This window comes from Triturus cristatus, chromosome 6 (genome assembly GCF_964204655.1).
Source record: "Triturus cristatus chromosome 6, aTriCri1.1, whole genome shotgun sequence".
In the NCBI taxonomy this organism is placed as follows: Eukaryota; Metazoa; Chordata; class Amphibia; order Caudata; family Salamandridae; genus Triturus; species Triturus cristatus.
Window position 1 is genome coordinate 1,892,712,842 of NC_140589.1, and position 17,578 is coordinate 1,892,730,419.

The 17,578-nt window shown below is 47.4% G+C and overlaps 1 protein-coding gene across 1 annotated transcript in view; it reads right to left on the reverse strand.

The window, feature by feature from the left end:
• LOC146822326 (WAP four-disulfide core domain protein 18-like) overlaps window positions 1-17,578 on the reverse strand; it is a 58,775-nt gene that overhangs the window by 3,097 nt on the left and 38,100 nt on the right. Inside the window, exon 2 of the mRNA XM_085613409.1 lies at window positions 17,185-17,322. Within this exon, the coding sequence (XP_085469535.1) occupies window positions 17,185-17,322 (138 nt within the window). The remainder of the gene's footprint in view (window positions 1-17,184; window positions 17,323-17,578) is intronic.

A 17,578-nucleotide genomic window follows, 5' to 3' on the forward strand; every position in this document is an offset into this window, starting at 1 on the left:
TAAGCAATAAAAAATCCTACTTAAAAAGGCCAAACTGAAGAGTCGACATGTCACAACTTACTGAAGTTAGGAACAAAAGTATTTCAGAAGTTTATTAGACTTCTGGTAAAAAGATTCCCACTATTAGTGAAATATTGACTGGTACACAGGACAGGGTGAGGAGCTCGACCTCACCCCAACCTACATCTAGAGATGAGTGAGTTAAGGTATCTGTGTAGAAATAAAAAGATTTCCGAGGGGTCATGTGCCTCCAAGGTCAAGCTCCAGGAGCTCTTGGCAGAGTATGCAATGGACCACTCTTCTGAGGGAGGGGATCCCGACTCAGGAGAAAATTAAATTAGTGACGTGGAAGACAATGCCCAAACTCCCTCACTAAATAATTAGAACAGTGTCCCTGAGCCCCTGACTCCAGGGGTAGCACTCACAGCACCCACACAGGTGGGTCAGGTTATGATGAGATCATTGAGAACAGCCTCAATGAAGAGGACATCCTTCTAGCAAGGTTGAACAAAAGAATAGATCTAGAGTCTAGACTCCTGGCTCTGGAAAAAGAGAGAGCAGAGATCGGCTTACCTCCCATCAATGGAGGCAGCAAACCTAATAGGGAAATAGAGAAATCCTATGACCTGAAAATCCCCAAAGCTATAGTCCCCAAATATGAGGAAGATGAGGACATCTCCAAAAGGTTCACAGCCTTTGAGAGGGCTTGTGGAATGAGAAAAGTAAAGAAGCCAAACATTACTTTGGGAACTGTTCACTGGAAACTGCAGGGACAGACTTCTGATCCTTAGTGGGGGCTGAAGCTGAGTACTATGACCTCATGAATGGCACCTTAATTTAAGGGCTTTTGACTCACAACTGAGGAGTATAGGATTAGATTTGGAGGGCTCACAAAACCCTGAGCCAGTCCTGGGTTGACATCATCGACTACTCAGTAAAAACACTAGATGGTTTGTTAACAGGAAGCAAAGTGCATAACTATGTTGGGTTTTATAATCTGTTGATGAAAGAACACATATTAAGAGCTACACAAATGAAAGGTTGCATCAGTATCTGGTGGACCTAGGTCTTATTTCTCCCCAAAAATTGGGGAAAAGGTAGACCATTGGGTCAAGACTAGGGTGACCAAAACTTCCACTGAGTGTGACCAAAAGAAAGAGTTTACGAAACCTCCCCAGGGTAAAGGGGGTGATCCCGCTTTAGATAAAAAACAAGAGTCTTCTGAAGGCCCCCAAAAACCTGATCGGGAGGTTGGGGGGAGGGTGGGCCTTAGAAGTCTCCCCAGCCCATTGGTGGGTAGAAAGGTAAAAATGTTGATCCTAACCAAATTCCCCTAGTCCACCTGCACTTAGCACTGGTGTGGCAAATCTCCAAAGGGAATCAACAGCGTGGCCAAAGTAAATCAGGGTCCATACTGAAGCTGTTCTAGCTTCTGAAGGGGAGGGAGAGTTGGTCTCTTTTGCTGTCTGGCCTCTTAACTTAAAAAAGTACCTGCAATACCCCTTAGTTAACGGGACTGGAGTAGATGTCTGAGGGATACAGGTACCAGTATCACTTTGGTGAAAGAAACACTGGTTTCCTCAGTACAATACCTGACTGGAAAAACCTATCCAGTCACCAATGCTGACAGTGTCACCACAACCCATTCAATGACTATGGTGAACTTAGACTGGGGGGGAGGGTTACTGGCCTAAAAAAGGCAGTGGTTCCTCCAAAGCTTCCAGCTTCCTGTCTGTTTGGAAATGACCTGGAGGCGAACTGAAAACCCTGAGGTAGTGCATGTAAAGACCAGAGCACAAAGCCGAGCACAGGGTGAACAAGAAGTGCTGGTGCCTGAAAAGATGGCCCAACCTTCCAAGAGCAAAGGTAAGAAGACTTGGGGACCAGCTTCTGAACAGCAAAAATCCCAGGACCCCTCTCCTAAGGGAGAGGACTTGCCAACCCAAGAGGGAACTGAGCCCATGGAACTTTGACCTTACCAGGTTGAGTTCCGGGGCCCGTGGGGGCCTCTAGGTTACAGCTATGCCTTGGAAGCAGGTCTGTCCCACTCTTGAAAGCCTGCAACAGCTGCTGCACAGCAGAAGTGATATGTCAGTGGCTCCCACAGGACCTATTGGGAGGAGGGACTCATGTAAACGGAGGCTAGCGACCCATAACCTGGTGCCACTCGGAGTGTGGTAGTGCCTTAGCTGTACAGAGAGTTCCTACTTACATTGGCCCATGACATACCCCTAGCTGGCTATCTTGGCCTGACTAAGACTTGGAATAGGCTTGTCAGCCATTTCCACTGGCCCCAGATGCCTCAGAAAGTGAAGATGTTTGTCAGCTCCTGTGTCACCTGTCAGGCCAGTGGCAAAACAGGTGGACACGCAAAGACCCCCTTAATTCCATTAGCGGGGGCTAGGGATCCCTTTGGAAGGGTCGGTGTGGATATAGTGGGTCCACTTGAGATACTCACAGCATCAGGAAACATATTTATAATGGTGGTAGAGGATCATGCTACCAGGTATCCTGAGACAATTCCCATTAGGATTAATACAGCCCTTGCAGTAGCCAATGCCCTCATTGGTATCTTTACCAGGATAGGGTTTCCTAATGAAGTGGTGTCAGACAGAGATACCAACTTCATGTCTGCATACCTGAAATACATGTGGGATGAGTGTGGAGTGACCGCCAAATTCACTACACATTATCACCCACAAACCATTGGTCTTGTTGAGAGATTCAACAAGACATTGAAAGGCATGATCATGGGGATCCCTAACAAACTCAAAAGGAGATGGGATGTCCTCTTGCCATGCCTCCTCTTTGCATACAGAGCAGTGCCTCAGAAGGGAGTGGGGTTTTCCTCCTTTGAACGTCTGTTTGGCCATTCTGTGAGGAGAAGATAGGGAGAGGCCTCTCTATGAACCTAAACAAGATGTGGTGGCCTATGTAACAGGCCTCAGCTCCAGGATGGCATAGCTCATGGAAAAGGCATCACAAATCTTTATGCCAGCCAACAGCTCCAGAAACTGTGGTATGACCAAAAGGCTGCACTGACCAGTGCAATAGGAATGGGCTTTGGAGCCTGCCACTCCGAGGACCCTGCAGGACAAGTGGAGTGGCCTTTACCCTATCCTGGAAAAGAAAAGTTAGGTAACCTACTTGGTAGACCTGGGCACTGGCAGATTGAGTTATCCACTCAGAAACCCTCATTGCCCAACAGGAGGCTGACTGTAGACATATCCTGCAACAGTATGCTGGGCTCTTCTCTTTAACCCCTGGCCAGATACACTGGTGAACCCAAGATGTGCACACTAGAGATAGATTGCCTGTCAAAACAAAGATCTACCAACAGTCTGGCCAAGTTAAGGAGAACATCAAAATTGAAGTAAGCAAGATGCTGGAGTTAGGGGTTATTGAGCCCTCTAAAAGACCTGGGCCAGCCCAGTGGTCTTATTCCCCAAACCTCATCCCCAGGGTGGGAAAAAAGAGGTTCTGTGTAGACTATAGAGGGATCAATGTTGTCACTAAGACAGATGCTCACCCCATACCCAGGGTTGATGATCTGATAGATAAGCTAGGGGCAGCAAAATTTCTCGGCACCTTTGACTTCACTGCAGGGTACTGGCTGATTGGCATGGCCCCTGGAGCCTAAGAGAACAGCATTCTCCACACCTGATGGGCATTATCAGTTTACTGTTATGCCCTTTGGTTGAAAGAATGCCCTTGCCACCTTCCAAAGATTGGTGAATCAACCTTTGGGGAGAGGATGTATCCTAAAGGCTAGGGCGGTCGATGTCAAATCTGGGGAACTGAGTTTGAGTCTTGGCAACGACATTCAACATCCTGTGATTCTTGGAAAACCACTTGATCTCCCTGTGCCTAACAAAAATGAATGTGTCCTTGTGCAAGGCAACTGGTGCTCATGTAAAGCACTCTGATACCCAATACCTTCGGTTCAAGTTCACACTATGTAAAACTACGAGAAAAAAAAACTTGCTGGGTTGGAGGCTTTTAGTGCGCCAAATCTTGATGACATTGCTGTCTTCAGCTCCTCCTGGCAGGGTCACCTGCTCCACCTGGAGAAGGTTTTACGGGCTCTGCAGACTGCAGGCCTGACTATCAAGGCATCCAAGTGCCATGTAGGGCAGGGCACAGTTGCATACCTGGACCACCTTGTAGGAGGAGGCCATGTGAACCCTTACAACACATGATCTAGACAATTCTGGACTGGGAAGCTCCAACAACCCAGACCCAAGTCAAGGCAGTCCTTGGCTTGACTGGATATTACAGGTGGTTTGTGAAGGGATATGGCTCCATAGTGACACCCCTCACAGAACCTACCTCCCAGAAAATGCCAAAGAACGTGAACTGGACAGTTAGCTGTCAAAAGGCTTTCGACACCCTGAAAGTGCACCTCCAGACTGAACCAAGCAGTTCATTGTACAGACTGATGCATCTGAGCTAGGGATAGGAGCGGGCCTATCCCTGACCAACGACGAGGGCCAGGACCAACCTGTTGCTTTTATAAGTAGGAGGCTACTCTCTAAGGAACAGAATTGGAGTGCCATTGAGAGGGAGGCCTTTGCTGTGGTTTGGTCCTTGAAGAAACTGAGACCCTACCTTTTTGGGCCTTACGTCTTAAGCCAAACTGACCACAGACCTCTCAGATGGCAAACGCAAATGAAAGGTGAAAATACCAAACTATTGAGGCGGTGCATCCCACTACAGGGAATGGACTTTACAGTGGAACACCGACCTGGGACTGCCCATGCTAATGCAGATGGACTTTCCAGGTTCTTCCACTTAGACAATGAAGACTCTCTTGGGAAAGGTTAGTCTCATCCTCTTTCGTGTGAGGGCTTGTGTAGGAAAGTGCCCCTTTTTGTAATGGTTACCCCCTAACTTTTTGCCAGATACCTGATGCCAACTTGACTGAGTGTGTGCTGAGACCCTGCTAACCAGGCCTCAGCACCAGTGTTCTTTCCCAAAAACCGTACCTTTGTTTCCACAATTGGCACACCTCTGGGCCACATGCAAGCCCCTTGTGGATGGTACCCCTGGTACCAAGTGCCCTGTGACCAGAGAGGGCCTCTGAGGGCTGCAGCATGTATGATGCCACTCTCAGAGACCCCTCATCTGAACATCTGCACACTGCCAGTGCAGACTGCGTGTGTTGGTGCAGACCAAACTGAAGAGTTGGCATGGACCACATCCCTGTGTGCTATGCCCACCAGCACTGCCTGTGGAATGGGTATTGTCTCTCCTTTAGCAGGCCTTTGCAGCCCTAAATCAGGATGTACCATACCACAGGTGAGGGCAGAGCGGCATGAGCAATATGCCCTTACAGTGTTTGTGCCTTTCATAGACAGTTTAAGTGCAGTGAAGCCATTTTGAGTACATGGACTGGGAGGTTGTCATTACTAACTCCAGAGCTCCATGATGGCTTTACTGAAAACTGGGAAGTTTGGTACCAAACATCTCAGCATATTAAACCCACACTGCTGCCAGTGTTGGATTTATTATAAAATTGACCCAAAGGGCATCTTAGAGATGCCATCTGAAAAACAACTAACTTTTATTCTATTGGCTGACTGGTCCCCGCCAGCCAGCCACCACTGACAGGTTTCTGACCTCATGGGGTAAGAGCCTTTGTGCTCTCGGGGGTCCAGAATAAATCCTGATGTCGGTGGAGGTGCTTCATACATCCCCCTGGCAGGAACACCAACACTTGGTGGTGAGCCTCAAAGGCACTCACCTTGTGATGTACTGAATTGGGCAGCTCCAATTAGTGGAGATGTCCACCTCAGCCCGGCCCATCCCTAGGGTCGCCAGGAGTTGTGGTGAACCCCTCTCATAGAAATCCTCTATCTTGAATTGGAGAATTAGGCCCAATAGGAACAGGGATGTGCCCCTCGACCTCAGTAACGCTCATGAATTTAGTATGTAAGGGCTCCCCAGGTACCTTTTTCCTCAGGTTCGATGGACCCAAGAAGAAGACGGAAGAAGACCACTGTCGGACAAGGAACTGAACAGCTTCAGACAGAATACGGCAAGATCCCCGCCACCTGTGGCCGGTTTGACAGATTGACCTGCTGTCCTTCTAGGAACACTGCAAGGCCTACAAGAAACCCCGAAGACCTTTCAGCCTTCATACCAATCTCCAAAAATATCCCTTTGGGCTAGAGGCTCTAGTCCCTGGTGTCCACCGGTACAAGAACAGCAGTAAGTTGAGGACCGACACTTGTGTCAATGCGACTCACTACTGCAAAGAGAACCCAAGACTGCAGCGGTAGAGGACCGACACTTGTATTGATGCAACTCTGCCATGCCGGAAGAAAACTCCACAGCTGGACGGCCTCTCAGCCCAATGACCCAAGCTGTCCCCAGCACCGTTCCTGAGAGCCTGTACCCTCCACCAAGTGGCCCTGACAGCCTCCGCCTGCCACGCCTGTTTGACCGCGGCCTCACTGAGATGGCCCAACATTGGTGGAACTCCTCCATCCTCTGCGATTCTCCACAACCACGACTGCTGAGCTTGTGGGGCCTCCCCTCGACCTTCAGCAACTCACTAACAATGACCATGATGGTGCCGTGTTGGCAGTCTAATGACTCCCATTCATTCCCATTACTTCCCGCTGTCCGCAAGAGCAAACATCACTGCTGGTGTCAACCGCCGCGGCGTAAGATACTGAACTTTGCACCAGGCTGCCACTGGTGGTGCAGGGGCCTACTTTAAACCGACCCTTGTTCCAGGCCGGTCTAAATACCTGAAGACTGGCAACGTAAGTTGTGTACTACCCACTGATGCATAGCCATGTTGTCCTTCCTTAGAATTGCTTTGCATTTTTTCTATTACCAACAACTGTCTATCTTCTTCAAGTACTAAATGCTACGGTTCCAGATTGACAATAGCAAAGTGTTATCCGCCTGTAACTGAGTTCAATTTGGTTGCTAAAATAAAAGTAACTGAAGTAATATTTTTGGATAACATTGGTCTAGAGTTAGTCATTGAGTGTGTGTTCCATCTCGTATGAGTGTGCACAACAACATTTGTATGTATATGTAATTCTATGTTGATATGATCATTTGACATATCATATAAATGATGTATAATGGGCCCCAAGAACCTTTAGTGTCTTTGGCTGGGATAGAATGTTACACACTAGATAATATTTAATAATGACAAGAATGTCCAACCTTCTACTCCTAATATTTCATGACAAATCAAACACACAAGAAACCAAGAGAAGATCATCAATTTACAACGTTTTGAAATCTATACGACAATACAGTGTAATATTCGACCCTTCAACATATAGTCTATATAGTCTAAATTGACAGCCATGGAAAGAGTTACTTATACCGTAACAGATACATTAGATACTTTAATCAAGGGCAAAGAGCACAGCAAAAGTATTATGACATTGACTACAAATCAGTGTCTAATATGCAAGATGTAGGAGTTTGTTTATGGAAAAAGTGTGCTGCTCTCATTAACATAAAGGCACACTAGGACATTTGTACTAAATCGCATTTTTTTTAATGATGCCATTAATCTTTCGCAGTCCATGTAGAAACAATTCGCCTAGTTCTCACTTTAAAAAATCAGCAGAATGCATAAGAGATGACTCCTGGTTTCCAGGTTGGTGGTGGAACAGAGTGTACTCCTGGGTTCCAGGTTGTTAGTGGAACAGAGAGTACTCCTGAGTTCCAGGTTTTTGGTGGAACAAAGTGTACTCCTGGTTTCCAGGTTGTTAGTGGAACTGAGAGTACTCCTGGGTTCCAGGTTGTTGGTGGAACAGAGTGTACTCCTGGGTTCCAGGTTGGTGGTGGAACAGAGTATACTCCTGCGTTCCAGGTTGTTAGTGGAACAGAGTGTACTCCTGGGTTCCAGGTTGTTAGTGGAACAGAGAGTACTCCTGGGTTCCAGGTTGTTGGTGGAACAGAGTGTACTCCTGGGTTCCAGGTTGGTGGTGGAACAGAGTGTACTTCTGGGTTCCAGGTTTTTGGTGGAACAGAGTGTACTCCTGGTTTCCAGGTTGTTAGTGGAACTGAGAGTACTCCTGGGTTCCAGGTTGTTAGTGGAACTGAGAGTACTCCTGGGTTCCAGGTTGTTGGTGGAACAGAGTGTACTCCTGGGTTCCAGGTTGGTGGTGGAACAGAGTGTACTCCTGGGTTCCAGGTTTTTGGTGGAACAGAGTGTACTCCTGGTTTCCAGGTTGTTAGTGGAACTGAGAGTACTCCTGGGTTCCAGGTTGTTGGTGGAACAGAGTGTACTCCTGGGTTCCAGGTTGGTGGTGGAACAGAGTGTACTCCTGGGTTCCAGGTTTTTGGTGGAACAGAGTGTACTCCTGGTTTCCAGGTTGTTAGTGGAACTGAGAGTACTCCTGGGTTCCAGGTTGTTGGTGGAACAGAGTGTACTCCTGGGTTCCAGGTTGGTGGTGGAACAGAGTGTACTCCTGGGTTCCAGGTTGGTGGTGGAACAGAGTGTACTCCTGGGTTCCAGGTTGTTGGTGGAACAGAGTGTACTCCTGGGTTCCAGGTTGTTGGTGGAACAGAGTGTACTCCTGGGTTCCAGGTTGGTGGTGGAACAGAGTGTACTCCTGGGTTCCAGGTTTTTGGTGGAACAGAGTGTACTCCTGGTTTCCAGGTTGTTAGTGGAACTGAGAGTACTCCTGGGTTCCAGGTTGTTGGTGGAACAGAGTGTACTCCTGGGTTCCAGGTTGATGGTGGAACAGAGTGTACTCCTGGGTTCCAGGTTGTTGGTGGAACAGAGTGTACTCCTGGGTTCCAGGTTGTTGGTGGAGCACCTACCCCCCGCCCCCCTTTATTTTGCTGCAGTTTATTTCACATGTGCCTCAGGCAGGGGAAGCCATCGAATACATAGGAAAGCCACACAGTGAGAACCCAGGACCTTGCTTAGATGAACAGCAAGCCTGTGTTTCTGTTGGGGGACATGCATGAGAGCGGGGTGACTTTTTGCTTTGTGTCCATCACTGTAAGTTCTGATAGAGGTCCCAGAGTTTTTAATAAGTGAGAGGTGGTCCTGTAGGGCCATCCGTTGAAATACTTTTCTTGGGCACACAGCTGTAGTGTGGTTCAGTGGTCAAGGGACCTGCCGAAGCTGGTCATGCAGAGGTTCAGGGTGGGAGCACAGCGGAGTCGTGCCAGTGTTGCTGGGTCAGGGTGTCATCCTTTCTCTTGCTCATTACAGGCATTAGGGCATAGTGTGTATTTTTTTGGCAGCAACATACCTCACAACCCACTTGCATAGTGCTCTCCGTGTGCTACTCCCTCTGGACCTCCTACTCTGTCGACCAGCCCCACATTGACGTTGTGCCTCTAATAACTCCCCATCAGTGTGCGTCCTCTTCCCAATTCTGGACCCCATGGGTTTCCTTACCTCTCTTCTTCTTCCCCCTTGTTTCCTAGTCCTTTGTCTCACTACTAATGTCTCAGGGTGCCACCAATCTCCCAGCCCTGGTCTCTTCGCATCCGTTCCCCAAGCTCCCCCTATCTGAGCTTTCATGCCTATCTCATCGTACCAGCGAAGCAAAGCCAGTGCAGAAGAGCGTAGATGGTCCAAACACGAGAAGGCGAATGGAAGAGATATAAATAGAGTGAAGAGGGATGCATGAGCAGGCAATAGCTGAAAGAGAGCAAGGACTGAGTTGGGGAACTTCACGAAGAGGTAAGTTGTAGTTATGCTGTAGGCAGCAGTATGTGGGAGCAATGAAGGAGACTGGAATTTGAAGTGAAATGGAGGGTTCAAAGTTCATCTCAGGCATCACCCAGGAAGGATAGCTAGAGGATTAGAAGTACACAAGATGGTGCACAGGCGTGGTGGGAAGGAGGGAAGAAAGGTTTCTAAGGCTTGCTGGTATTGAGGTGGAGCGAGTGAGACAACACCCAGGTTCGAACCGACGAAAGGAAGTGATAGCTAATGTCACTGAGAGAAGAATCATGGAAGATGAAGATCGGGGAATGACCAGCATAGAAGAAGCAGGCAGTCGAAAGAAAGACACAGTAGAAACAAGGAGAGCATGTGTGGATGGAGAAAAGAAGAGGACAAACAGCAGAGCCTTGGGAGACACCAAAGGGAAGAGTTAAAGGGCCAGGGTATTGCTCTTCCCAAGATAAAGGAGAACATTGGCCGTAGAGATAGGAGATAAACCAGGGAAGTGCAAACCCTGAGGTCATAAGAGGAAGAAAGACTGTGTGATTGAGCACGTCGAAAGCCGCAGACAGCTCCAGCAGCATAAGAGGTGGAGATGATGCACAGGGTGGCGGGTCAGGGATAAAGAGCGGGCAAGAGAGAGAAGATCAGCCCTGGTGGACTCCACACGACTCAAGGCGACTGGAGCCGAGACCGAACAGAAGTATCCAGACAAAAGGACAGTCACTGACCGAGGGCATAAGCAAGACTGTTTGAGAGAAAGGAAAGCTCTGCCTCATCGCTCCAAGAATACTAAATAATGAGAGAATCATTTTAGAACCAGATCCAACTCTTTCTGGCCCTGGGTGACAGTCCTGCCCCCTTTAAAGAAGCATGCCTCTTGACATGGGAGACCCGAGTTACTCACAGCTCCTGCATGAAGTGAGTTTCGGCCCCATGGAGCTCCTGCCAGTACTAGTCGAGGTATTTTACCCATTATCAGAGTTAAAACATCTTCTGCTCCTACACAGCCCAATAGTTTTTGTGTTTTAAACTGCAGTTTTGTAGCGGGTAAATGCACCTCCCTTCCCATGAAGGAGCTTTAGGAGAACTCAAACATCCTTTAGAGAGTATTTGTGGGGACCTAAATAGCATGGTAATCTTTGCATGCTTCATGATGTTTGTCGAAACTACTGCTCAGCGTTGGTAGTTACCAACTATCTATCGTAGGGATACTACTTACATGTCCGGGCCTGAAGAAGCCTATTGACCCGTGGGGGCACTAGATACAGGCTGAAACATGTCAGCCCATTGATTTTAGGGGTCATTATACCCACTAAACAGCTCACCATTTTATTCTTGCCAAAGAACCTTGATAGTAAACAGGATTCAGGATCCTGAAGGCGATTTTAACTTGCTCTTGTTATCCTGTAGACAAAGAACTCTGCCTACAAACTGCGTTGAACCCACCCACTCACACCGGGTGCCGCGGGTGAGGGCCCACTGATGAAGAACGCCACTGGTGGTACCAGAGGGTGAGGATCCTACTAATACATCCACAAGATCCAATGTACCTGGGTGCAGACCCCGACCATCTTAAGATCCATGGAGACCAGATAACTGAAGCCATAAGAGTTCATTTCCAGACAGGCGGACGCTATCCTGTGCAAATACTGGATCTATCCAGGGAGGCTCACGGTTTCCCCTGTCTATATTTTCACTCCTTCGTGGTTATTTACAATGTTATGTTATGTTATGTTATGTTATTTGGTATTTTTATAGCGCACAGCTGCCCCAGCAAAGGGGCGTCCTGGCGCTTTGACAGATGCTATAACATAACACACAATAAAAGGAAAGAGATTAACTAGATACCGGGAACAGGAAGGTTTTAATCGCCTGCCTGAAGGTGAGCAGATCTTCAAGAGCACGAATGTGTACAGGGAGCGAATTCCATAGGCCTGCCGCTAGCACCCTAAAGGAGCGGCCACCCATTCTGCTCAGCTTAAAGCGCGGACAGATGGCCAGATGAAGCCCCTCCGATCTCAAGGATCTCGAAGGCATATAGGGTGTAAGAAGAGGAACAAGTGCCGGCGGCGAAAAAGATTTCAGAATTTTAAAGGCCAGGCACAGCGCCTTGAACTTAATTCGCTGTCTGACCGGGAGCCAGTGCAAGGCCGTGATGGTGCCAGACACTGAACAATGTCTGGGAAGGCCCACAATGGCACGTGCCGCGGCGTTTTGTACTCTTTGGAGCCTAGAGGCCTCCGCTTGATTCACCCCTAACAGCAATGAGCTGCCGTAGTCCAGCCGAGAAAGTATTGAGGCCTGGACTACAAGCTGTCTGGTAGGGGGATCAAAGTACTTTAAGACAGGCCTAGTACCACGCAGAATTCCGTAACACGTAGCAGCCACCTTCTTAGTGTGATCTCTGAAGGTCAGCGCAGAATCTACCCATACTCCTAAATTTCTCAGTCCAGCGGCTGGAATAGGAGATGAAAACATAACAAGTGAAGTTTTGTGACGGTGACAAACTTATAATTCTGTGGTTTGTACTTTCTCTTGTCTTAGTATGATTCTGCTGCAAAAATAATAAGCTAGCATGGAGGGCACTTAGTCAAAGTGGGTGTGCATGGGGAGGTAGCCTGCAAATGGGATTCCTTACATCCCTACAGAGCAGTAACATCCAGGCCTATAGCATCCTTCGCCAGTTCTTGTTAGGTGTGGTGTTAGACAAGACTTTTTGGTTTCAGTAAAATTCTACATGTCTTTATTAAACTTACTTAGAGGTGCCTTCAACCAGCCCTTCACATCCATTGGTGTCCTGTGATCTCATTTACATTTCAATCCTCCCGTTGCAGCATACAGCATGGGGCAACGGGGCATCCCACTCCAGCCACTGGTTAACTTACCTGTGAGTGACTGCAAACAAAGCCGTCCCTTTCATTGCCAAGGATGGCTTGCCCAATACAGGGCCTTTTTTATGAAAACCGTTGTATAGCTGCTTCAAAACAGCAATGCAACAGTTTTCACTGCGCCCTCCTTGCAACTCGATGGATGCGTCATATTTAACGTATGACACATCATGTCGCACGGATTACAGATACATCAGTATTACTTACATATCTGTCGGTGCAAAACTGACGCATGGCTGGAGTTGTGTCGGAAGTGTGATGCAACTCCAGCAATGCAGGGGGAGGGCTATGATTATAGCACTGTGTCACCCTTACTCCTGCCATGAGGCAGGCGTAAGGATTTGACGCTGTGGCGTCCTAGAAGTGGCGGAGTGAAATCTCACAGATTTTACTGCACCACTTCTACGAGGCTTACTTGCGGGGAAATACCCTCCCTGCATGCATTACAACTGACGGCGGTATAATGTGTCGCTGGGCTTTACAAAGTGACGCATTTGCCTAGATGCGACACTTTGTAAATAAGGAGCAATGTGGTGAATATTTTACACTGCCGATGCGTCACAAAAGTGATGCAATAGCGGCGTAAAAGTGAAGCAGGGGCTCAGAAATAAAACCCACAATTTGTGCTTTAAATTTTTTTATTATTTTTATTTCTTTTTGACTTTTTTGTTTTTTCAATTTGGGGGTCTGGGCGCTTCTCAGGCACTGCTACTGGGCTCTTGCTGCTGCTTAGAGTATACCGGATCTCGCGTGCACCCTGCTTGCAGCCTCCATCTTTCAGAATGCCTTTACAACCATTTGAAGATGGCTGCCACAGCCTGCAGAATTGGTCGTCATACAAGTATTTTTGTAAAACTTTAATACAAAAATACTTCTAAAATGCCTGTCTAAGTATACATATGTGTGCGCATGTGCTTGGACAGGTGGCCGTCATGCAAGTATTTTTGTAAAATGTGACCAAGGGCACTGCTGGCAGTACACTGCTCAATATGAGGGCATGCTTGGTGCTCCCCTTCAGGTCACCAAACACGTTCTGGATCTCACATTACAAGGGACAGGCCTAGTCCTCTGTGCACATGCTAGATGAGTGTGATACAAGGGCCACAATAAGTCAGGATACCAGTTTCACATCCAGTTAGGTACTCGGGGAAGAGGTGCATGCCTGTTTACCATGAAGAGAACATTACTGAAGGCAGTCAGGTGCCCAAGGAAAAAGTCAGGTGGTGGAATATGATGAGTTGGGGGATGGTGGGTACCCTGTTGGAGGCACGGCAGGAGAATTGTGAAGGATCGGGGTGTGGGAGTAGGTATGAACTGGCCAACTAACTAGGTGTTATCCTAGTAAGTAAGTAAGTAATAACAGTGGATATTTAGTTGTGGCATAATAGCAAGATCAGCATCAACCACAAGGTGATGGATGGCATGCTGTAATTAATGTCAGCTACTTCCAATCACCCGGGCCACATTCCATTCCATTGTTTTTCACCCACCATGCCACTCTAGACAAAGGCCTGCCTTATGCAAGTCAGTACTGACCCTGCTCCTCACAGGAGCAATCCCTCCTGAACTGCAAGCCAAGGGGGGACCACGAGCAACCATAGACCGATTGCGGCCTATTTAGGTCTCATCATAAACTGCAGCAACAAAAAAGCGATGTATGGAATGCTTGAGTTCATCTCAGCCGATGACAGAGAGACAGGTATGCCCAGTCGCGGGTCCCGAGCTCACTGTGCCATAGGACTCAAGCTAGACCTCACTGATGAGACCTAAGTAGGTCTTGGATTGCTTGTGGTCCTTTCTGGAGGGGCCCTCGACTGTACATTGGGAGGGACTGTTCCCATGAGGTACTGATTTGCATAAGGTGGGTCTCTGTCCAGTGGCTGAGACAAATCCAAGCATTCCACCCATCACCTTGAGGACCTGACGAAGGTCCCTTGCTCACTGTGCCATATGGCTTTATCATACTACACCAGCCGCCTACTCATCAGGCTTGAAATCTCACTGGCTTGACCTAAATATAGTCAGCTTTATCATCCCTGGCAAATGCCAAGATACCCTAGGGGGATGTATGATGCTAACAGTGTTGAATTCTATCAATGGGCTGCGCCCTTCTAATTTCATAGAGTTATGGATGGTAATTGCTTTTTGCAATTACCATCCATGTTTCATGATCATACATACATGCGGTAACAGACATCATCCAGCCAGGCAGAATTCCATAGGCACATGCATTGGTGCGCATATGCCACTTAAGTCTTGGTTTTGGAACATTACAGTGTATTTGAGCAGCCTGTGGGCTGGCATCATATACTTTGGGGTCCTAGGGACCGCCCAGTAATGTCGCGATAAAGCGCTACGTTCTGAAGCAGCCCCGGGCGTGTCCAGTATCAGCCCTGTACTCCCAGGCGGCTTGTCAGTCATTTAGAGCTGCTTCGTACAAACCCTCCCTTTCCCAAGTGTCACACGGTGACTAGTTTGGAAAGGGAGGGGTTACAGCCTTTTGCAAGATGCCTTGCAGGCCGTGAGAGTCCTGTGATGCCAGGGCAGGTCGCAAGCTGCTTCATTCTGGAAAAAAGCTCTGGTCCCCGTCTACACCGGCCAGACGGACCTGGAGACATTTCAGGACAAGACTGCTGGGTAACTTACCATCCTGTCTCTTTAGAAAGAACAGTCGTTCCTCTTGCTTTTCTTTCTCGGTTTCTCTGCTCATTTTAAATCATTCACTCCACAGTCCACCCCTCCATTACTACCTCTTCCCCTCCTTTGCTCTCGCCATTCTCCTTCATTTTCTATTTTATCCCTTTCTGTGCAGGAGGCGCAGCAGCAGGCAAGGCTTCAGGCATTTGGCAATGGCAGCATTTTCAATTCTGAATATCAGATGACTTATTCAGCTCTCAATTCTGTATCTTTCAAGCAAGTTGCCTCATTAAATGAGGCAACTTTATCTTTACACATAGAATGTAAGTCCGTATTCGATGTTTCTGAAGTGTTGTCATTTTTCACAGATGCATGCTTTACAAGTTGCCTAATTAGACTGGATAAATGACTGCTTTTCAGAAACATCAGGTTTGTTTCTTCTCCATCTGGCAGAATTTAGAATGCTGCCTGCTAGCATGACCGCTGCTCTGGGCAGAGAGGCCAAGGATTGGATGTGCCCGTAGTCTTCACTAATAACACCTTTTTTGAGCCACTGACAGAGATGATGAGAACCGTGCAGTGCCTGCAGCCTGAACACCAGAGCTCTCTATCATGGCCCCTTCTGAAACCATGGAGGTGAATCAGTCCAAAGTATGCACTAAAGTATTCTGCTACACGAAAAGAGCACACAAACACAGCATCTTGGAAATGGCTTACACTCTTAGCGAATGTAGATTGAGTAAAACGTAAATGATAAACAGGAACTAAATCACAGACATGGATTGCCTTAACTATTTTCATTATCTGTTTAGAAATCGAGCAGTGTTTTTTGCCTGTTAGGTTAAGCACATGAATATATAGCCCAAAAGAGATTCATTTCAATATGAGTTTTGAATTACCCAGCACACTTTTAAATCCTGCAGAGTGGCCCCCACCACAAGTGCTGGATACAGCGGCATGTGGAGTCCACAGTTTTTCCAATTCCTAACACTGGTGTTGCGTGCAGTTTGTGCCATGAGATACGTTAGGAAGCAGTGGAAACCTGTTTATGAACACTGTGTGTGGTTTCCAAAAGAAGTGGCAGGTAATTTGTGTTATGAATATAACAATGTGCATTGCTGCCCTGATATCTGTAAACTACCTTCTGTTTCTGTTTGCCAATGTGTGGAAGTGTTGAGCAATTTAATAATTCCCAAATGTTCGCTTCGATTGGTGATGAACAGTTGGCGTTTTCAGTGTCACATAATACAGTCAATATTGCTCATAATGTACACAATCAAACCTTGGCAAGGCACATGTTTTATCCCTGTAGCGTAGGGTGCATAAGCAAATACAATTGTGAATGCCCATCTTACTTTTGACTAATTTTCTTAGCATTAATACTCGTAGGGATCAAATCCTTGATTAGGCTGCCCACCCGTGACTAAACCTGCCACCAAAGTACCAGTCTCTCAAAAAACCTCAAACAATTTCCATAGTACTGCTCCCTACCCAACCCAGAGATAGGCAATCCTAAATGTCACCTTCACATACTTCTGCCAAAAACACCCAACATCAAAAGTGCACCTATTAACCAGTCCTACTTTTTCAGATAAAGATATAAAAGTCATTGGTTATGTACTTTTACTTTATCATAACTACGGGTGTGAAACCATTTATCATAGAAATAGTGCTGAAAAGTGCACCAAAATTCACCATTATTAAAAAACTTTTCTCAAGGGGAGACCGCTCCTCCCCTATAAACGCCATCTCACTTGCTTTGTTCACGCACAAAAATCCATTCATTGCTCTTATGCCTCACCACTTTCAAATTTCACCAGCCGCCACTGGGTCCTGACTCCGGCCAACACCAAGGAAGTCTGGATTATTGGTGGGTATATGCATGTGATATGAACTGGTATACAGTAGCAATAATGTTTCCTACATTTTAGTAATCACGTTTTTCATTGTGTTCTCTGTTGGAACTAAAAAGCCTAGAGCGCTCTTATGTACCGTGGACTGGTTCCATGCATTTTTTTCCACACGAGCCGCAGCATTTTTGATCCCCGTTGCAGGTTGCGTCTGTGGCACACTGGTTCAGATCTCGTTTGCCCACACATTCAGGAGTGTCTGGGCACAACCCGGGCTTTTCTGTAACAGAGGAAGAGACAGTTGTTGAAACATTCTTTCTGGTCACTCTCTGGGGATGCAAAAAAGCGGAATGTGAAGCAGTGACTCTCAGCCTGTGGCACTGGGCATGGTGGACAGTAATGCCAGGCGTGGAGGCTGGTTGGACAGAGGACTCTGTAACTGCTCAGGGGGAGTGGAAGTGCTACTGGCCTGTGACCACTCCTGTCCACCCAGCGCTCTGAGTGGAAGTGCTACTGGCCCGTGACCAATCCTGTCC